This window comes from Heterodontus francisci, chromosome 30, assembly GCF_036365525.1.
Source record: "Heterodontus francisci isolate sHetFra1 chromosome 30, sHetFra1.hap1, whole genome shotgun sequence".
In the NCBI taxonomy this organism is placed as follows: domain Eukaryota; kingdom Metazoa; phylum Chordata; class Chondrichthyes; order Heterodontiformes; family Heterodontidae; genus Heterodontus; species Heterodontus francisci.
In genome coordinates this window covers 62682532-62699990 of record NC_090400.1, presented here as the reverse complement: position 1 = coordinate 62699990, position 17459 = coordinate 62682532, and the positions used below count along the sequence as shown (strand labels likewise).

The 17459-nt window shown below is 52.3% G+C and overlaps 1 protein-coding gene across 1 annotated transcript in view; it reads right to left on the bottom strand.

Annotated features, from left to right (window-relative positions):
- Window positions 1–15916, bottom strand: part of LOC137346534 (kinesin-like protein KIF12) — a 174570-nt gene extending 158654 nt beyond the window's left edge. The window contains exons 1-2 of the mRNA XM_068010008.1: window positions 15838–15916; window positions 15665–15724 (exon numbers count right to left, since the gene is read on the bottom strand). Of these exons, the coding sequence (XP_067866109.1) occupies window positions 15665–15724; window positions 15838–15854 (77 nt within the window). The 5' untranslated portion in view covers window positions 15855–15916. The remainder of the gene's footprint in view (window positions 1–15664; window positions 15725–15837) is intronic.
- Window positions 15917–17459: the final 1543 nt, after the last annotated feature.

The following is a 17459-nucleotide window of genomic DNA, read 5'->3' as shown; positions in this document are numbered from 1 at the left end:
ACAGGTCTGTCGCTGTTTATCACTGGGTACAGTATTGCTGGGGACAGGTCTGTCACTGTATAAACACTGGGGTACAGTACTGGTGGGGACAGGTCTGTCACTGCATAACACTGGGGTACAGTACTGGTGGGTACAGGTCTGTCACTGTATAACACTGGGGTACAGTACTAGTGGGGACAGGTCTGTCACTGTATAACACTGGGGTACAGTACTGGTGGGTACAGGTCTGTCACTGTATAACACTGGGGTACAGTACTGGTGGGGACAGGTCTGTCACTGTATAACACTGGGGTACAGTATTGCTGGGGATAGGTCTGTCACTGTATAACACTGGGGTACAGTACTGGTGGGGACAGGTCTGTCACTGTATAACACTGGGGTACAGTACTAGTGGGGACAGGTCTGTCACTGTATAACACTGGGGTACAGTATTGCTGGGGACAGGTCTGTCACTGTATAACACTGGGGTACAGTACTGGTGGGGACAGGTCTGTCACTGTATAACACTGGGGTACAGTACTAGTGGGGACAGGTCTGTCACTGTATAACACTGGGGTACAGTACTAGTGGGGACAGGTCTGTCACTGTATAACACTGGGGTACAGTACTGGTGGGGACAGGTCTGTCACTGTATAACACTGGGGTACAGTACTGGTGGGGACAGGTCTGTCACTGCATAACACTGGGGTACAGTACTGGTGGGTACAGGTCTGTCACTGTATAACACTGGGGTACAGTACTAGTGGGGACAGGTCTGTCACTGTATAACACTGGGGTACAGTACTGGTGGGTACAGGTCTGTCACTGTATAACACTGGGGTACAGTATTGCTGGGGACAGGTCTGTCACTGTATAACACTGGGGTACAGTACTGGTGGGTACAGGTCTGTCACTGTATAACACTGGGGTACAGTACTAGTGGGGACAGGTCTGTCACTGTATAACACTGGGGTACAGTACTGGTGGGTACAGGTCTGTCACTGTATAACACTGGGGTACAGTATTGCTGGGGACAGGTCTGTCACTGTATAACACTGGGGTACAGTACTGGTGGGGACAGGTCTGCCACTGTATAACACTGGGGTACAGTACTGGTGGGGACAGGTCTGTCACTGTATAACACTGGGGTACAGTACTAGTGGGGACAGGTCTGTCACTGTATAACACTGGGGTACAGTACTAGTGGGGACAGGTCTGTCACTGTATAACACTGGGGTACAGTACTGGTGGGGACAGGTCTGTTAATGTATCACACTGGGGCACAGTCCTGGTGGGGACAGATCTGTCACTGTATCACACTGGGGTACAGTACTGGTGGGGACAAGTCTGTCACTGTATCACACTGGGGTACAGTACTGGTGGGGACAGGTCTGTCACCGTATCACACAGTGGTACAGTACTGGTGGGGACAGGTCAGTCACTGTATAACACTGGGGTACAGTACTGGTGGGGACAGTTCTGTCACTGTATAACACTGGGGAACAGTACTGATGGGGTCAGATCTGTCACTGTATAACACTGGGGTACAGTACTGGTGGGGACAGGTCAGTCACTGTATAACACTGGGGTACAGTCCTGGTGGGGTCAGATCTGTCACAGTAAAACACTGGGGTACAGTACTGGTGGGAACAGGTCTGTCACTGTAAAACACTGAGGCACAGTACTGGTGGGGACAGGTTTGTCATTGTCGAACACTGGGGTACAGTACTGGTGGGGTCAGATCTGTCACAGTAAAACACTGGGGTACAGTACTGGTGGGGACAGGTCTGTCACGGTATAACACTGAGAAACAGTACTGGCGGGGACAGGTCTGTCACGGTATAGCACTGTGGTACAGCACTGCTGGGGACAGGTCTGTCACTGTATAACACTGGGGAACAGTATTGGTGGGGACAGGTCTGTCACTGTATAACACTGGGTACAGTACTGGTGGGGACAGGTCTCTCACTGTATAACACTGTGGTACAGTACTGGTGGGGACAGGTCTCTCACTGTATAACACTGGGGAACAGTATTGGTGGGGACAGGTCTGTCACTGTATAACACTGGGTACAGTACTGGTGGGGACAGGTCTGTCACTGCATAACACTGGGGTACAGAACTGGTGGGGACAGGTCTCTCGCTGTATAGCAGTGTGGTACAGTACTGGTGGGGACAGGTCTGTCACTGTATAACACTGGGGAACAGTACTGGTGGGGACAGGTCTCTCACTGTATAACACTGTGGTACAGTACTGGTGAGGACAGGTCTCTCACTGTATAACACTGGGGAACAGTATTGGTGGGGACAGGTCTGTCACTGTATAACACTGGGTACAGTACTGGTGGGGTCAGTTCTGTCACTGCATAACACTGGGGTACAGAACTGGTGGGGACAGGTCTGTCACGGTATAACACTGTGGGACAGTACTGGTGGGGACAGGTATTCACTGTAGAACACTGGGGTACTGTACTGGTAGGGTCAGATCTGTCACTGTACAACACTGGGGTACAGTACTGGTGGGGACAGGTCTGTCACTGTATAACTCTGGGGTACAGTACTGGTGGGGACTGGTCTGTCACGGTATAACACTGGGGCACAGTCCTGGTGGGGACAGGTCTGTCACTGTATAACTCTGGGGTACAGTACTGGTGGGGACTGGTCTGTCACTGTAGAACACTGGGGTGTTGCCCTGGTGGGGTCAGATCTGTCACTGTATAACACTGGGGTACAGTACTGGTGGGGACAGGTCTGTCACTGTATAACTCTGGGGTACAGTACTGGTGTGGTCAGATCAGTCACGGTACAACACTGGGGTACAGTACTGGTGAGGACAGGTCTGTCACTGTATAACACTGGGGGACAGTACTGGTGGGGACAGGTCTGTCAGTGTACAAAACTGGTGCACAGTACTGGTGGGGACAGGTCTGTCACGGTATAACACTGGGGTACAGTACTGATGGGGACAGGTCTGTCAATGTATAACACTGGGGTACAGTACTGGTGGGGACAGGTCAGTCACTGTATAACACTGGGGTACAGTACTGGTGGGGACAGTTCTGTCACTGTATAACACTGGGGAACAGTACTGATGGGGTCAGATCTGTCACTGTATAACACTGGGGTACAGTACTGGTGGGGACAGGTCAGTCACTGTATAACACTGGGGTACAGTCCTGGTGGGGTCAGATCTGTCACAGTAAAACACTGGGGTACAGTACTGGTGGGAACAGGTCTGTCACTGTAAAACACTGAGGCACAGTACTGGTGGGGACAGGTCTGTCATTGTCGAACACTGGGGTACAGTACTGGTGGGGTCAGATCTGTCACAGTAAAACACTGGGGTACAGTACTGGTGGGGACAGGTCTGTCACGGTATAACACTGAGAAACAGTAGTGGCGGGGACAGGTCTGTCACGGTATAGCACTGTGGTACAGCACTGCTGGGGACAGGTCTGTCACTGTATAACACTGGGGAACAGTATTGGTGGGGACAGGTCTGTCACTGTATAACACTGGGTACAGTACTGGTGGGGACAGGTCTCTCACTGTATAACACTGTGGTACAGTACTGGTGGGGACAGGTCTCTCACTGTATAACACTGGGGAACAGTATTGGTGGGGACAGGTCTGTCACTGTATAACACTGGGTACAGTACTGGTGGGGACAGGTCTGTCACTGCATAACACTGGGGTACAGAACTGGTGGGGACAGGTCTCTCACTGTATAACACTGTGGTACAGTACTGGTGGGGACAGGTCTGTCACTGTATAACACTGGGGAACAGTACTGGTGGGGACAGGTCTCTCACTGTATAACACTGGGGAACAGTATTGGTGGGGACAGGTCTGTCACTGTATAACACTGGGTACAGTACTGGTGGGGTCAGTTCTGTCACTGCATAACACTGGGGTACAGAACTGGTGGGGACAGGTCTGTCACGGTATAACACTGTGGGACAGTACTGGTGGGGACAGGTATTCACTGTAGAACACTGGGGTACTGTACTGGTAGGGTCAGATCTGTCACTGTACAACACTGGGGTACAGTACTGGTGGGGACAGGTCTGTCACTGTATAACACTGGGGCACAGTCCTGGTGGGGACAGGTCTGTCACTGTATAACTCTGGGGTACAGTACTGGTGGGGACTGGTCTGTCACTGTAGAACACTGGGGTGTTGCCCTGGTGGGGTCAGATCTGTCACTGTATAACACTGGGGTACAGTACTGGTGGGGACAGGTCTGTCACTGTATAACTCTGGGGTACAGTACTGGTGTGGTCAGATCAGTCACGGTACAACACTGGGGTACAGTACTGGTGAGGACAGGTCTGTCACTGTGTAATACTGGGGTACAGTACTGGTGAGGACAGGTCTGTCGCTGTTTATCACTGGGTACAGTATTGCTGGGGACAGGTCTGTCACTGTATAAACACTGGGGTACAGTACTGGTGGGGACAGGTCTGTCACTGCATAACACTGGGGTACAGTACTGGTGGGTACAGGTCTGTCACTGTATAACACTGGGGTACAGTACTAGTGGGGACAGGTCTGTCACTGTATAATACTGGGGTACAGTACTGGGAGGGACAGGTCTGTCACTGTATAACACTGGGGTACAGTACTGGTGGGGACAGGTCTGTCACTGTATAACACTGGGGTACAGTATTGCTGGGGATAGGTCTGTCACTGTATAACACTGGGGTACAGTACTGGTGGGGACAGGTCTGTCACTGTATAACACTGGGGTACAGTACTAGTGGGGACAGGTCTGTCACTGTATAACACTGGGGTACAGTATTGCTGGGGACAGGTCTGTCACTGTATAACACTGGGGTACAGTACTGGTGGGGACAGGTCTGTCACTGTATAACACTGGGGTACAGTACTAGTGGGGACAGGTCTGTCACTGTATAACACTGGGGTACAGTACTAGTGGGGACAGGTCTGTCACTGTATAACACTGGGGTACAGTACTGGTGGGGACAGGTCTGTCACTGTATAACACTGGGGTACAGTACTGGTGGGGACAGGTCTGTCACTGCATAACACTGGGGTACAGTACTGGTGGGTACAGGTCTGTCACTGTATAACACTGGGGTACAGTACTAGTGGGGACAGGTCTGTCACTGTATAACACTGGGGTACAGTACTGGTGGGTACAGGTCTGTCACTGTATAACACTGGGGTACAGTACTGGTGGGGACAGGTCTGTCACGGTAAAACATTGAGGCACGGTACTGGCGGGGACAGGTCTGTCACTGTATAACACTGGGGTACAGTACTGGTGGGGACAGGTCTGTCACGGTAAAACATTGAGGCACGGTACTGGCGGGGACAGGTCTGTCACGGTAAAACATTGAGGCACGGTACTGGCGGGGACAGGTCTGTCACTTTATAACACTGGGGTACAGTACTGGTGGGGACTGATCTGTCACTGTATAACACTGGGGTACAGTACTGGTGGGGACAGGTCTGTCACTGTATAACACTGGGGGACAGTACTGGTGGGGACAGGTCTGTCACTGTATAACACTGGGGTACAGTATTGCTGGGGATAGGTCTGCCACTGTATAACACTGGGGTACAGTACTAGTGGGGACAGGTCTGTCACTGTATAACACTGGGGTACAGTACTGGTGGGGACAGGTCTGTTAATGTATCACACTGGGGCACAGTCCTGGTGGGGACAGATCTGTCACTGTATCACACTGGGGTACAGTACTGGTGGGGACAAGTCTGTCACTGTATCACACTGGGGTACAGTACTGGTGGGGACAGGTCTGTTAATGTATCACACTGGGGCACAGTCCTGGTGGGGACAGGTCTGTCACTGTATCACACTGGGGTACAGTACTGGTGGGGACAGGTCTGTCACCGTATCACACAGTGGTACAGTACTGGTGGGGACAGGTCTGTTAATGTATCACACTGGGGCACAGTCCTGGTGGGGACAGATCTGTCACTTTATCACACTGGGGTACAGTACTGGTGGGGACAGTTCTGTCACTGTATCACACTGGGGTACAGTACTGGTGGGGACAAGTCTGTCACTGTATCACACTGGGGTACAGTACTGGTGGGGACAGGTCTGTCACCGTATCACACAGTGGTACAGTACTGGTGGGGACAGGTCTGTTAATGTATCACACTGGGGCACAGTCCTGGTGGGGACAGATCTGTCACTTTATCACACTGGGGTACAGTACTGGTGGGGACAGTTCTGTCACTGTATCACACTGGGGTACAGTACTGGTGGGGACAGGTCTGTCACTGTATAACACTGGGGGACAGTACTGGTGGGGACAGGTCTGTCACGGTATAACACTGGGGTACAGTACTGGTGGGGACAGGTCTGTCACTGTATAACACTGGGGGACAGTACTGGTGGGGACAGGTCTGTCACTGTACAAAACTGGTGCACAGTACTGGTGGGGACAGGTCTGTCACGGTATAACACTGGGGTACAGTACTGATGGGGACAGGTCTGTCAATGTATAACACTGGGGTACAGTACTGGTGGGGACAGGTCAGTCACTGTATAACACTGGGGTACAGTACTGGTGGGGACAGTTCTGTCACTGTATAACACTGGGGAACAGTACTGATGGGGTCAGATCTGTCACTGTATAACACTGGGGTACAGTACTGGTGGGGACAGGTCAGTCACTGTATAACACTGGGGTACAGTCCTGGTGGGGTCAGATCTGTCACAGTAAAACACTGGGGTACAGTACTGGTGGGAACAGGTCTGTCACTGTAAAACACTGAGGCACAGTACTGGTGGGGACAGGTCTGTCATTGTCGAACACTGGGGTACAGTACTGGTGGGGTCAGATCTGTCACAGTAAAACACTGGGGTACAGTACTGGTGGGGACAGGTCTGTCACGGTATAACACTGAGAAACAGTACTGGCGGGGACAGGTCTGTCACGGTATAGCACTGTGGTACAGCACTGCTGGGGACAGGTCTGTCACTGTATAACACTGGGGAACAGTATTGGTGGGGACAGGTCTGTCACTGTATAACACTGGGTACAGTACTGGTGGGGACAGGTCTCTCACTGTATAACACTGTGGTACAGTACTGGTGGGGACAGGTCTCTCACTGTATAACACTGGGGAACAGTATTGGTGGGGACAGGTCTGTCACTGTATAACACTGGGTACAGTACTGGTGGGGACAGGTCTGTCACTGCATAACACTGGGGTACAGAACTGGTGGGGACAGGTCTCTCACTGTATAACACTGTGGTACAGTACTGGTGGGGACAGGTCTGTCACTGTATAACACTGGGGAACAGTACTGGTGGGGACAGGTCTCTCACTGTATAACACTGTGGTACAGTACTGGTGAGGACAGGTCTCTCACTGTATAACACTGGGGAACAGTATTGGTGGGGACAGGTCTGTCACTGTATAACACTGGGTACAGTACTGGTGGGGTCAGTTCTGTCACTGCATAACACTGGGGTACAGAACTGGTGGGGACAGGTCTGTCACGGTATAACACTGTGGGACAGTACTGGTGGGGACAGGTATTCACTGTAGAACACTGGGGTACTGTACTGGTAGGGTCAGATCTGTCACTGTACAACACTGGGGTACAGTACTGGTGGGGACAGGTCTGTCACTGTATAACTCTGGGGTACAGTACTGGTGGGGACTGGTCTGTCACGGTATAACACTGGGGCACAGTCCTGGTGGGGACAGGTCTGTCACTGTATAACTCTGGGGTACAGTACTGGTGGGGACTGGTCTGTCACTGTAGAACACTGGGGTGTTGCCCTGGTGGGGTCAGATCTGTCACTGTATAACACTGGGGTACAGTACTGGTGGGGACAGGTCTGTCACTGTATAACTCTGGGGTACAGTACTGGTGTGGTCAGATCAGTCACGGTACAACACTGGGGTACAGTACTGGTGAGGACAGGTCTGTCACTGTGTAATACTGGGGTACAGTACTGGTGAGGACAGGTCTGTCGCTGTTTATCACTGGGTACAGTATTGCTGGGGACAGGTCTGTCACTGTATAAACACTGGGGTACAGTACTGGTGGGGACAGGTCTGTCACTGCATAACACTGGGGTACAGTACTGGTGGGTACAGGTCTGTCACTGTATAACACTGGGGTACAGTACTAGTGGGGACAGGTCTGTCACTGTATAACACTGGGGTACAGTACTGGTGGGTACAGGTCTGTCACTGTATAACACTGGGGTACAGTACTGGTGGGGACAGGTCTGTCACTGTATAACACTGGGGTACAGTATTGCTGGGGATAGGTCTGTCACTGTATAACACTGGGGTACAGTACTGGTGGGGACAGGTCTGTCACTGTATAACACTGGGGTACAGTACTAGTGGGGACAGGTCTGTCACTGTATAACACTGGGGTACAGTATTGCTGGGGACAGGTCTGTCACTGTATAACACTGGGGTACAGTACTGGTGGGGACAGGTCTGTCACTGTATAACACTGGGGTACAGTACTAGTGGGGACAGGTCTGTCACTGTATAACACTGGGGTACAGTACTAGTGGGGACAGGTCTGTCACTGTATAACACTGGGGTACAGTACTGGTGGGGACAGGTCTGTCACTGTATAACACTGGGGTACAGTACTGGTGGGGACAGGTCTGTCACTGCATAACACTGGGGTACAGTACTGGTGGGTACAGGTCTGTCACTGTATAACACTGGGGTACAGTACTAGTGGGGACAGGTCTGTCACTGTATAACACTGGGGTACAGTACTGGTGGGTACAGGTCTGTCACTGTATAACACTGGGGTACAGTACTGGTGGGGACAGGTCTGTCACGGTAAAACATTGAGGCACGGTACTGGTGGGGACAGGTGTGTCACTGTTTAACACTGTGGTGCAGTACTGGTGGGGACAGGTCTGTCACTGTATAACACTGGGGTACAGTATTGCTGGGGATAGGTCTGTCACTGTATAACACTGGGGTACAGTACTGGTGGGGACAGGTCTGTCACTGTATAACACTGGGGTACAGTACTAGTGGGGACAGGTCTGTCACTGTATAACACTGGGGTACAGTACTAGTGGGGACAGGTCTGTCACTGTATAACACTGGGGTACAGTACTGGTGGGGACAGGTCTGTTAATGTATCACACTGGGGCACAGTCCTGGTGGGGACAGATCTGTCACTGTATCACACTGGGGTACAGTACTGGTGGGGACAAGTCTGTCACTGTATCACACTGGGGTACAGTACTGGTGGGGACAGGTCTGTCACCGTATCACACAGTGGTACAGTACTGGTGGGGACAGGTCTGTTAATGTATCACACTGGTGTACAGTCCTGGTGGGGACAGATCTGTCACTTTATCACACTGGGGTACAGTACTGGTGGGGACAGTTCTGTCACTGTATCACACTGGGGTACAGTACTGGTGGGGACAGGTCTGTCACTGTATAACACTGGGGGACAGTACTGGTGGGGACAGGTCTGTCACGGTATAACACTGGGGTACAGTACTGGTGGGGACAGGTCTGTCACTGTATAACACTGGGGGACAGTACTGGTGGGGACAGGTCTGTCACTGTACAAAACTGGTGCACAGTACTGGTGGGGACAGGTCTGTCACGGTATAACACTGGGGTACAGTACTGATGGGGACAGGTCTGTCAATGTATAACACTGGGGTACAGTACTGGTGGGGACAGTTCTGTCACTGTATAACACTGGGGAACAGTATTGGTGGGGACAGGTCTGTCACTGTATAACACTGGGGTACAGTACTGGTGGGGACAGGTCAGTCACTGTATAACACTGGGGTACAGTCCTGGTGGGGTCAGATCTGTCACAGTAAAACACTGGGGTACAGTACTGGTGGGAACAGGTCTGTCACTGTAAAACACTGAGGCACAGTACTGGTGGGGACAGGTCTGTCATTGTCGAACACTGGGGTACAGTACTGGTGGGGTCAGATCTGTCACAGTAAAACACTGGGGTACAGTACTGGTGGGGACAGGTCTGTCACGGTATAACACTGAGAAACAGTACTGGCGGGGACAGGTCTGTCACGGTATAGCACTGTGGTACAGCACTGCTGGGGACAGGTCTGTCACTGTATAACACTGGGTACAGTACTGGTGGGGACAGGTCTCTCACTGTATAACACTGTGGTACAGTACTGGTGGGGACAGGTCTCTCACTGTATAACACTGGGGAACAGTATTGGTGGGGACAGGTCTGTCACTGTATAACACTGGGTACAGTACTGGTGGGGACAGGTCTGTCACTGCATAACACTGGGGTACAGAACTGGTGGGGACAGGTCTCTCACTGTATAACACTGGGGAACAGTACTGGTGGGGACAGGTCTCTCACTGTATAACACTGTGGTACAGTACTGGTGAGGACAGGTCTCTCACTGTATAACACTGGGGAACAGTATTGGTGGGGACAGGTCTGTCACTGTATAACACTGGGTACAGTACTGGTGGGGACAGGTCTGTCACTGCATAACACTGGGGTACAGAACTGGTGGGGACAGGTCTCTCGCTGTATAGCACTGTGGTACAGTACTGGTGGGGACAGGTCTGTCACTGTATAACACTGGGGAACAGTACTGGTGGGGACAGGTCTCTCACTGTATAACACTGTGGTACAGTACTGGTGAGGACAGGTCTCTCACTGTATAACACTGGGGAACAGTATTGGTGGGGACAGGTCTGTCACTGTATAACACTGGGTACAGTACTGGTCGGGTCAGTTCTGTCACTGCATAACACTGGGGTACAGAACTGGTGGGGACAGGTCTGTCACGGTATAACACTGTGGGACAGTACTGGTGGGGACAGGTATTCACTGTAGAACACTGGGGTACTGTACTGGTAGGGTCAGATCTGTCACTGTACAACACTGGGGTACAGTACTGGTGGGGACAGGTCTGTCACTGTATAACTCTGGGGTACAGTACTGGTGGGGACTGGTCTGTCACGGTATAACACTGGGGCACAGTCCTGGTGGGGACAGGTCTGTCACTGTATAACTCTGGGGTACAGTACTGGTGGGGACTGGTCTGTCACTGTAGAACACTGGGGTGTTGCCCTGGTGGGGTCAGATCTGTCACTGTATAACACTGGGGTACAGTACTGGTGGGGACAGGTCTGTCACTGTATAACTCTGGGGTACAGTACTGGTGTGGTCAGATCAGTCACGGTACAACACTGGGGTACAGTACTGGTGAGGACAGGTCTGTCACTGTGTAATACTGGGGTACAGTACTGGTGAGGACAGGTCTGTCGCTGTTTATCACTGGGTACAGTATTGCTGGGGACAGGTCTGTCACTGTATAAACACTGGGGTACAGTACTGGTGGGGACAGGTCTGTCACTGCATAACACTGGGGTACAGTACTGGTGGGTACAGGTCTGTCACTGTATAACACTGGGGTACAGTACTAGTGGGGACAGGTCTGTCACTGTATAACACTGGGGTACAGTACTGGTGGGTACAGGTCTGTCACTGTATAACACTGGGGTACAGTACTGGTGGGGACAGGTCTGTCACTGTATAACACTGGGGTACAGTATTGCTGGGGATAGGTCTGTCACTGTATAACACTGGGGTACAGTACTGGTGGGGACAGGTCTGTCACTGTATAACACTGGGGTACAGTACTAGTGGGGACAGGTCTGTCACTGTATAACACTGGGGTACAGTATTGCTGGGGACAGGTCTGTCACTGTATAACACTGGGGTACAGTACTGGTGGGGACAGGTCTGTCACTGTATAACACTGGGGTACAGTACTAGTGGGGACAGGTCTGTCACTGTATAACACTGGGGTACAGTACTAGTGGGGACAGGTCTGTCACTGTATAACACTGGGGTACAGTACTGGTGGGGACAGGTCTGTCACTGTATAACACTGGGGTACAGTACTGGTGGGGACAGGTCTGTCACTGCATAACACTGGGGTACAGTACTGGTGGGTACAGGTCTGTCACTGTATAACACTGGGGTACAGTACTAGTGGGGACAGGTCTGTCACTGTATAACACTGGGGTACAGTACTGGTGGGTACAGGTCCGTCACTGTATAACACTGGGGTACAGTACTGGTGGGGACAGGTCTGTCACGGTAAAACATTGAGGCACGGTACTGGTGGGGACAGGTCTGTCACTGCATAACACTGGGGTACAGTACTGGTGGGTACAGGTCTGTCACTGTATAACACTGGGGTACAGTACTAGTGGGGACAGGTCTGTCACTGTATAACACTGGGGTACAGTACTGGTGGGTACAGGTCCGTCACTGTATAACACTGGGGTACAGTACTGGTGGGGACAGGTCTGTCACTGTATAACACTGGGGTACAGTACTGGTGGGGACAGGTCTGTCACTGCATAACACTGGGGTACAGTACTGGTGGGTACAGGTCTGTCACTGTATAACACTGGGGTACAGTACTAGTGGGGACAGGTCTGTCACTGTATAACACTGGGGTACAGTACTGGTGGGTACAGGTCCGTCACTGTATAACACTGGGGTACAGTACTGGTGGGGACAGGTCTGTCACTGTATAACACTGGGGTACAGTACTAGTGGGGACAGGTCTGTCACTGTATAACACAGGGGTACAGTACTGGTGGGGACAGGTCTGTCACTGTATAACACTGGGGTACAGTACTGGTGGGGACAGGTCTGTCACTGTATAACACTAGGGTACAGTACTAGTGGGGACAGGTCTGTCACTGTATAACACTGGGGTACAGTACTGGTGGGGACAGGTCTGTCACTGTATAACACTGGGGTACTGTACTAGTGGGGACAGGTCTGTCACTGTATAACACTGGGGTACAGTCATAGTGGGGACAGGTCTGTCACTGTATAACACTGGGGTACAGTCATAGTGGGGACAGGTCTGTCACTGTATAACACTGGGGTACAGTACTGGTGGGGACAGGTCTGTCACTGTATAACACTGGGGTACTGTACTCGTGGGGACAGGTCTGTCACTGTATAACACTGGGGTACAGTCATAGTGGGGACAGGTCTGTCACTGTATAACACTGTGGTACAGTACTGGTGGGGACAGGTCTGTCACGGTATAACATTGGGGTACAGTACTGGTGGGGACAGGTCTGTCGCTTTATAACACTGGGGTACAGTACTGGTGGAGACAGGTCTGTCACTGTATAACACTGAGATACAGTACTGGTGGGGACAGGTCTGTCACTGTATAAACAGGAGTACAGTACTGGTGGAGACAGGTCTATCACTGTATAACACTGGGGTACAGTACTGGTGGGGACAGGTCTGTCACTGTATAATACTGGGGTACAGTACTTGTGGGGACAGGTCTGTCACTATATTACACTCGGGTACAGTACCGGTGGGGACAGGTCTGTCACTGTATAATACTGGGGTACAGTACTTGTGGGGACAGGTCTGTCACTATATTACACTGGGGTACAGTACTTGTGGGGACAGGTCTGTCACTGTACAACACTGACGTACTGTACTGGTGGGGACAGGTCTGTCACTGTGTAACACTGGGGTGGAGTTCTGGTGGGGCAGGTCTGTCACTGTATAACAGTAAGATACAGTACTGGTGGGGACAGATCTGTCGCTATTTAACACTCTCTCTTTCTCTCTCTCTGTCTCCATCTCTCTTGCTCTCTCTGTCTCTCTGTCTCTGTCTCGCTCTCTCTCTATCTCTATGTATCTCTGTCTCCCTTTCTCTCTCTCTTTCTCCCTCTATCTGTCTCTCTCTCTGTCTCCCGCTCTCAGTGTCTCTCTGTCTCTCTCTGTCTCTTTGTATCTCTCTGTCTCTTTCTCTCTGTCTCTGTCATGCTCTCTGTCTCTCCCTCTCTCTCTGTCTCTCTCTCCCAGTCTCTCCCTCTGTCTGTCTGTCTCTCTCTCTCTCCCCCCTCTCTCTCTGTCTCTCCCTGTCTTCTCTTGCTCTTTCTCTGTCTCCCCCTCTCCATCTCTCTCCCTGTCCCTTTCTCTGTCTCTCTCTCTGTCTCACTCTCACTGCCTCTCCCTGTTTGTCTGTCTTTCTCTGTCTCTATATCTGTTTGTCTCTGTCCCCTCTCCCTGTCTCTCTCTGCCTCTGTTTCTCTCTCACTCTATCTGTCTCACTGTCTCTCTCTCTGTCTCTCCCTGTCTCTCTCTTGGTCTCTCACTGTCTCTCTCTTGGTCTCTCTCGGTCTCTCTGTCTCTCTCTCGGTCTCACTTTCTCTCTCTGTCTCTCTCTCTGTCTCCTTCTCTCCATCTCTCTCTCTGTCTCTCTCTCTCTCTTTGCCTCCCAGTCTCTCTCTCTGCCTCTCTCTCTGCCTCTCTCTCTGTCTCCCTCTCCCTGTCTCTTTCTGTCTCTCTCTATCTCTTTGTGTCTGTCACTCTCTCTCTGTCTCTTGGTCTCTCTCTCTCTCTCTCTCTCCCTCTATCTCTCTCTCTCCATCTGTCTGTCTCTCTCTCTTTCTCTTTGTCTCTCTCTCCCTGTCCCTCTTTCGCCGTCTCTCCCTATCTCTCTCTCGGTCTCTCTCTGTCTCTCTCTCGGTCACTCTCTCTGTCTCTCTCTCTCTCTATCTCTCTGTCTCTGTCTCTCTCTTTCCCTCTGCTCTCCCTTTCTCTCTCTGTCCCTCTCTCTCTCTATCTATCTCACTTTCTCACTGTATCTCTCTGTCTCTCTCCCCCTGCCCTCTCTCACTGTCTCTCTCTCTCTCAGTCTCTCTCTCTCTCTGTCTCTCCCTCTGTCTGCCTTTCTCTCTCTGTCTGTCTCTCTCACTCCATTTCTCTTTCTCTCGCACTCTCACTCTCTCTCCCCCTCTGTCTGTCTCTCCTCTCTGTCTGTGTCCCTCGCGATCTCTCGCTCTGTCTCTTTCTCTCTCTCTGTCGTTGTCTCTCTTTCTGTCTCTGTCTCTCTCTGTCTCTCCCTCTCTCTCTCAGTCTCTCTCTCTCTCTCAGTCTGTCTCTCCCTCTCTCTCTCTGTCTCTCTCTCTTTCTCTCTGTCTCTATCTCTCTCTCTCTCTCTTTGTCTCTCTCTGTCTCCCTCTCACTCTCTGTCTCTTTCTCCCTCTCTCTGTCTTTCTCTCTCTCTCTCTGTCTCTGTTTCTGTCTCTCTCTCTGTCACTGTCTCTCTTTCTCTCTCTGTCACTGTCTCTCTCTCTGTCTTTACCTTTCTGTCTCTCTTTTTCTCTCTCTCTTTCTCCCTCTCTCTCTCTCTCTTTCTCTCTGTGTCTCTCTCTGTCTGTCTCTCTGTCTCTCTTTCGCTGTCTTTCGCTCTCGCTGTCTTTTTCTGTCTCTCTCTCTCTTGCTCTCTCTCTGTCTCCCTCTCTCTTTGTCTCTCTCTCTCTCTGTTTCTCTCTCTGTCTCCCTGTCTCTCTCTATCTCTCTGTCTATCTCTCTGTCTCTGTGTGTGTGTCTCTCCCTGTCTCTCTTTCACTGTCTCTCCCTCTCTCTGTCTCTCCCTGTCTCTCTCTTGTTCTCTCAGTCTCTGTCTATCTCTCGCTCTCTATCTCTCTGTCTGTCTCTTTCTCTCTGTTTCTGTCTCTCTCTTTCTCTCGCTCTCTATCTTTGTCTCTCACTGTCTCTCTCTATATATCTGTCGCTCCTTCTCTCTGTCTCTCGCTCTCTATCTCCCTCTATCTCTCTGTCTATCTCTGTCACTCTCTCTCTCTTTCTTCCACTGAGTGTTTTTTTCACCTGACAGCCACGAGAATGTTGTTTCTGGGGTTTCCAGCAGTTCCGCTCTCCGCTGAGTCCCTGAAAGAAAAAGAAAACGGCGTCATCGAAACTCAGAGTCTGAAACCAATGTTTGCAGAGTTTTTGAGAGGATTTTGCGCCGATTGAGATCTGAATTTCTGGATTAGTCTCACCGGCTGTTAGTGAACATGACGCTTTCTGAGACCCGCCGATTGCAACCGCAAACAGTCAGCGGCAGTTCCGCAAAGCGCCACGAAGTCGGAGCAGTGAGAGAGGCGGAGACAGAGACAGGAGAACAGACAGGGCAGAGACAGGGGCACAGACAGGGGTACAGACAGGGCAGAGACAGGGGCACAGACAGGGGTACAGACAGGAGAACAGACAGGGGCACCGACAGGGCAGAGACAGGGACAAAGACAGGGACACAGACGGGGCACAGACAGGGCAGAGACAGGGGCACAGTCAGGGGCACAGACAGGGCACAGACAAAGGCACAGACAGGGCAGAGACAGGGCAGAGACAAAGGCACAGACAGGGCAGAGACAGGGGCACAGACAGGGCAGAGACAGGGGCACAGACAGGGCAGAGACAAAGGCACAGACACGGCAGTGACAGGGGCACAGACAAGGCAGAGACGGGGCAGAGACAGGGCCACAGACAGGGGCACAGACAGGGCAGAGACAGGGGCACAGACAGGGCAGAGACCGGGATACAGACAGGGCAGAGACAGGGGCAGAGACAGGGGCACAGATAGGGACACAGAGAGGGAAGAGACAGGGGCACAGACAGGGAAGAGACAGGAGCACAGACAGGCAGAGACGGGGACACAGACAGGGGCACAGACAGGGACACAGACGGGGCAGAGACAGGGGAACAGACAGGGGCACCGACAGGGGCACAGACAGGGGCACAGACAGGGGCACAGACAGGGAAGAGACAGGGGCACAGACAGGGGCACAGACAGGGGCACAGACAGGGACACAGACAGGGGCACAGACAGGGCAGAGACAGGGGCACAGATAGGGACACAGACAGGGGCACAGACAGGGCAGAGACAGGGACACAGACAGGGGCACAGACAGGGCAGAGACATGGCCACAGACAGGGGAGAGACAGGGGCACAGACAGGGCAGAGACAGGGACACAGACAGGGATACGGACAGGGCAGAGACAGGGGCACAGACGGGGACACCGACAGGGCAGAGACAAGGACACAGACAGGGACACAGACAGGGGCACAGACAAGGGCAGAGATAGGGGCACAGACAGGGCAGAGACAGGGGCACAGGCAGGGACACAGACAGGGACACAGACAGGGGCACAGACAGGGGCACAGACAGGGCAGAGACAGGGGCACAGATAGGGACACAGACAGGGGCACAGACAGGGCAGAGACAGGGACACAGACAGGGACACAGACAGGGGCACAGACAGGCAAAGACAGGGACACAGACAGGGGCGCAGACAGGGCAGAGACAGGGACACAGACAGTGACACAGACAGGGGCACAGACAGGGGCGGAGACAGAGACACAGACAGAGACGGGGCACAGACTGGGGCACAGACAGGGCAGAGACGGGGCACAGACAGGGACAGAGACAGGGACACATACAGGGGCGGAGACAGGGGCAGGGATAAGGGCAGAGAAAGGGCAGTGACAGGGGCACAGACAGGGCAAAGACAGGGCAGAGACAGGGGCACAGACAGGGCAGAGACAGGGGCACAGACAAGGCAGAGATAGGGGCACAGACAGGGCAGAGACAGGGGCACAGACAGGGACACAGAGAGGGAAAAG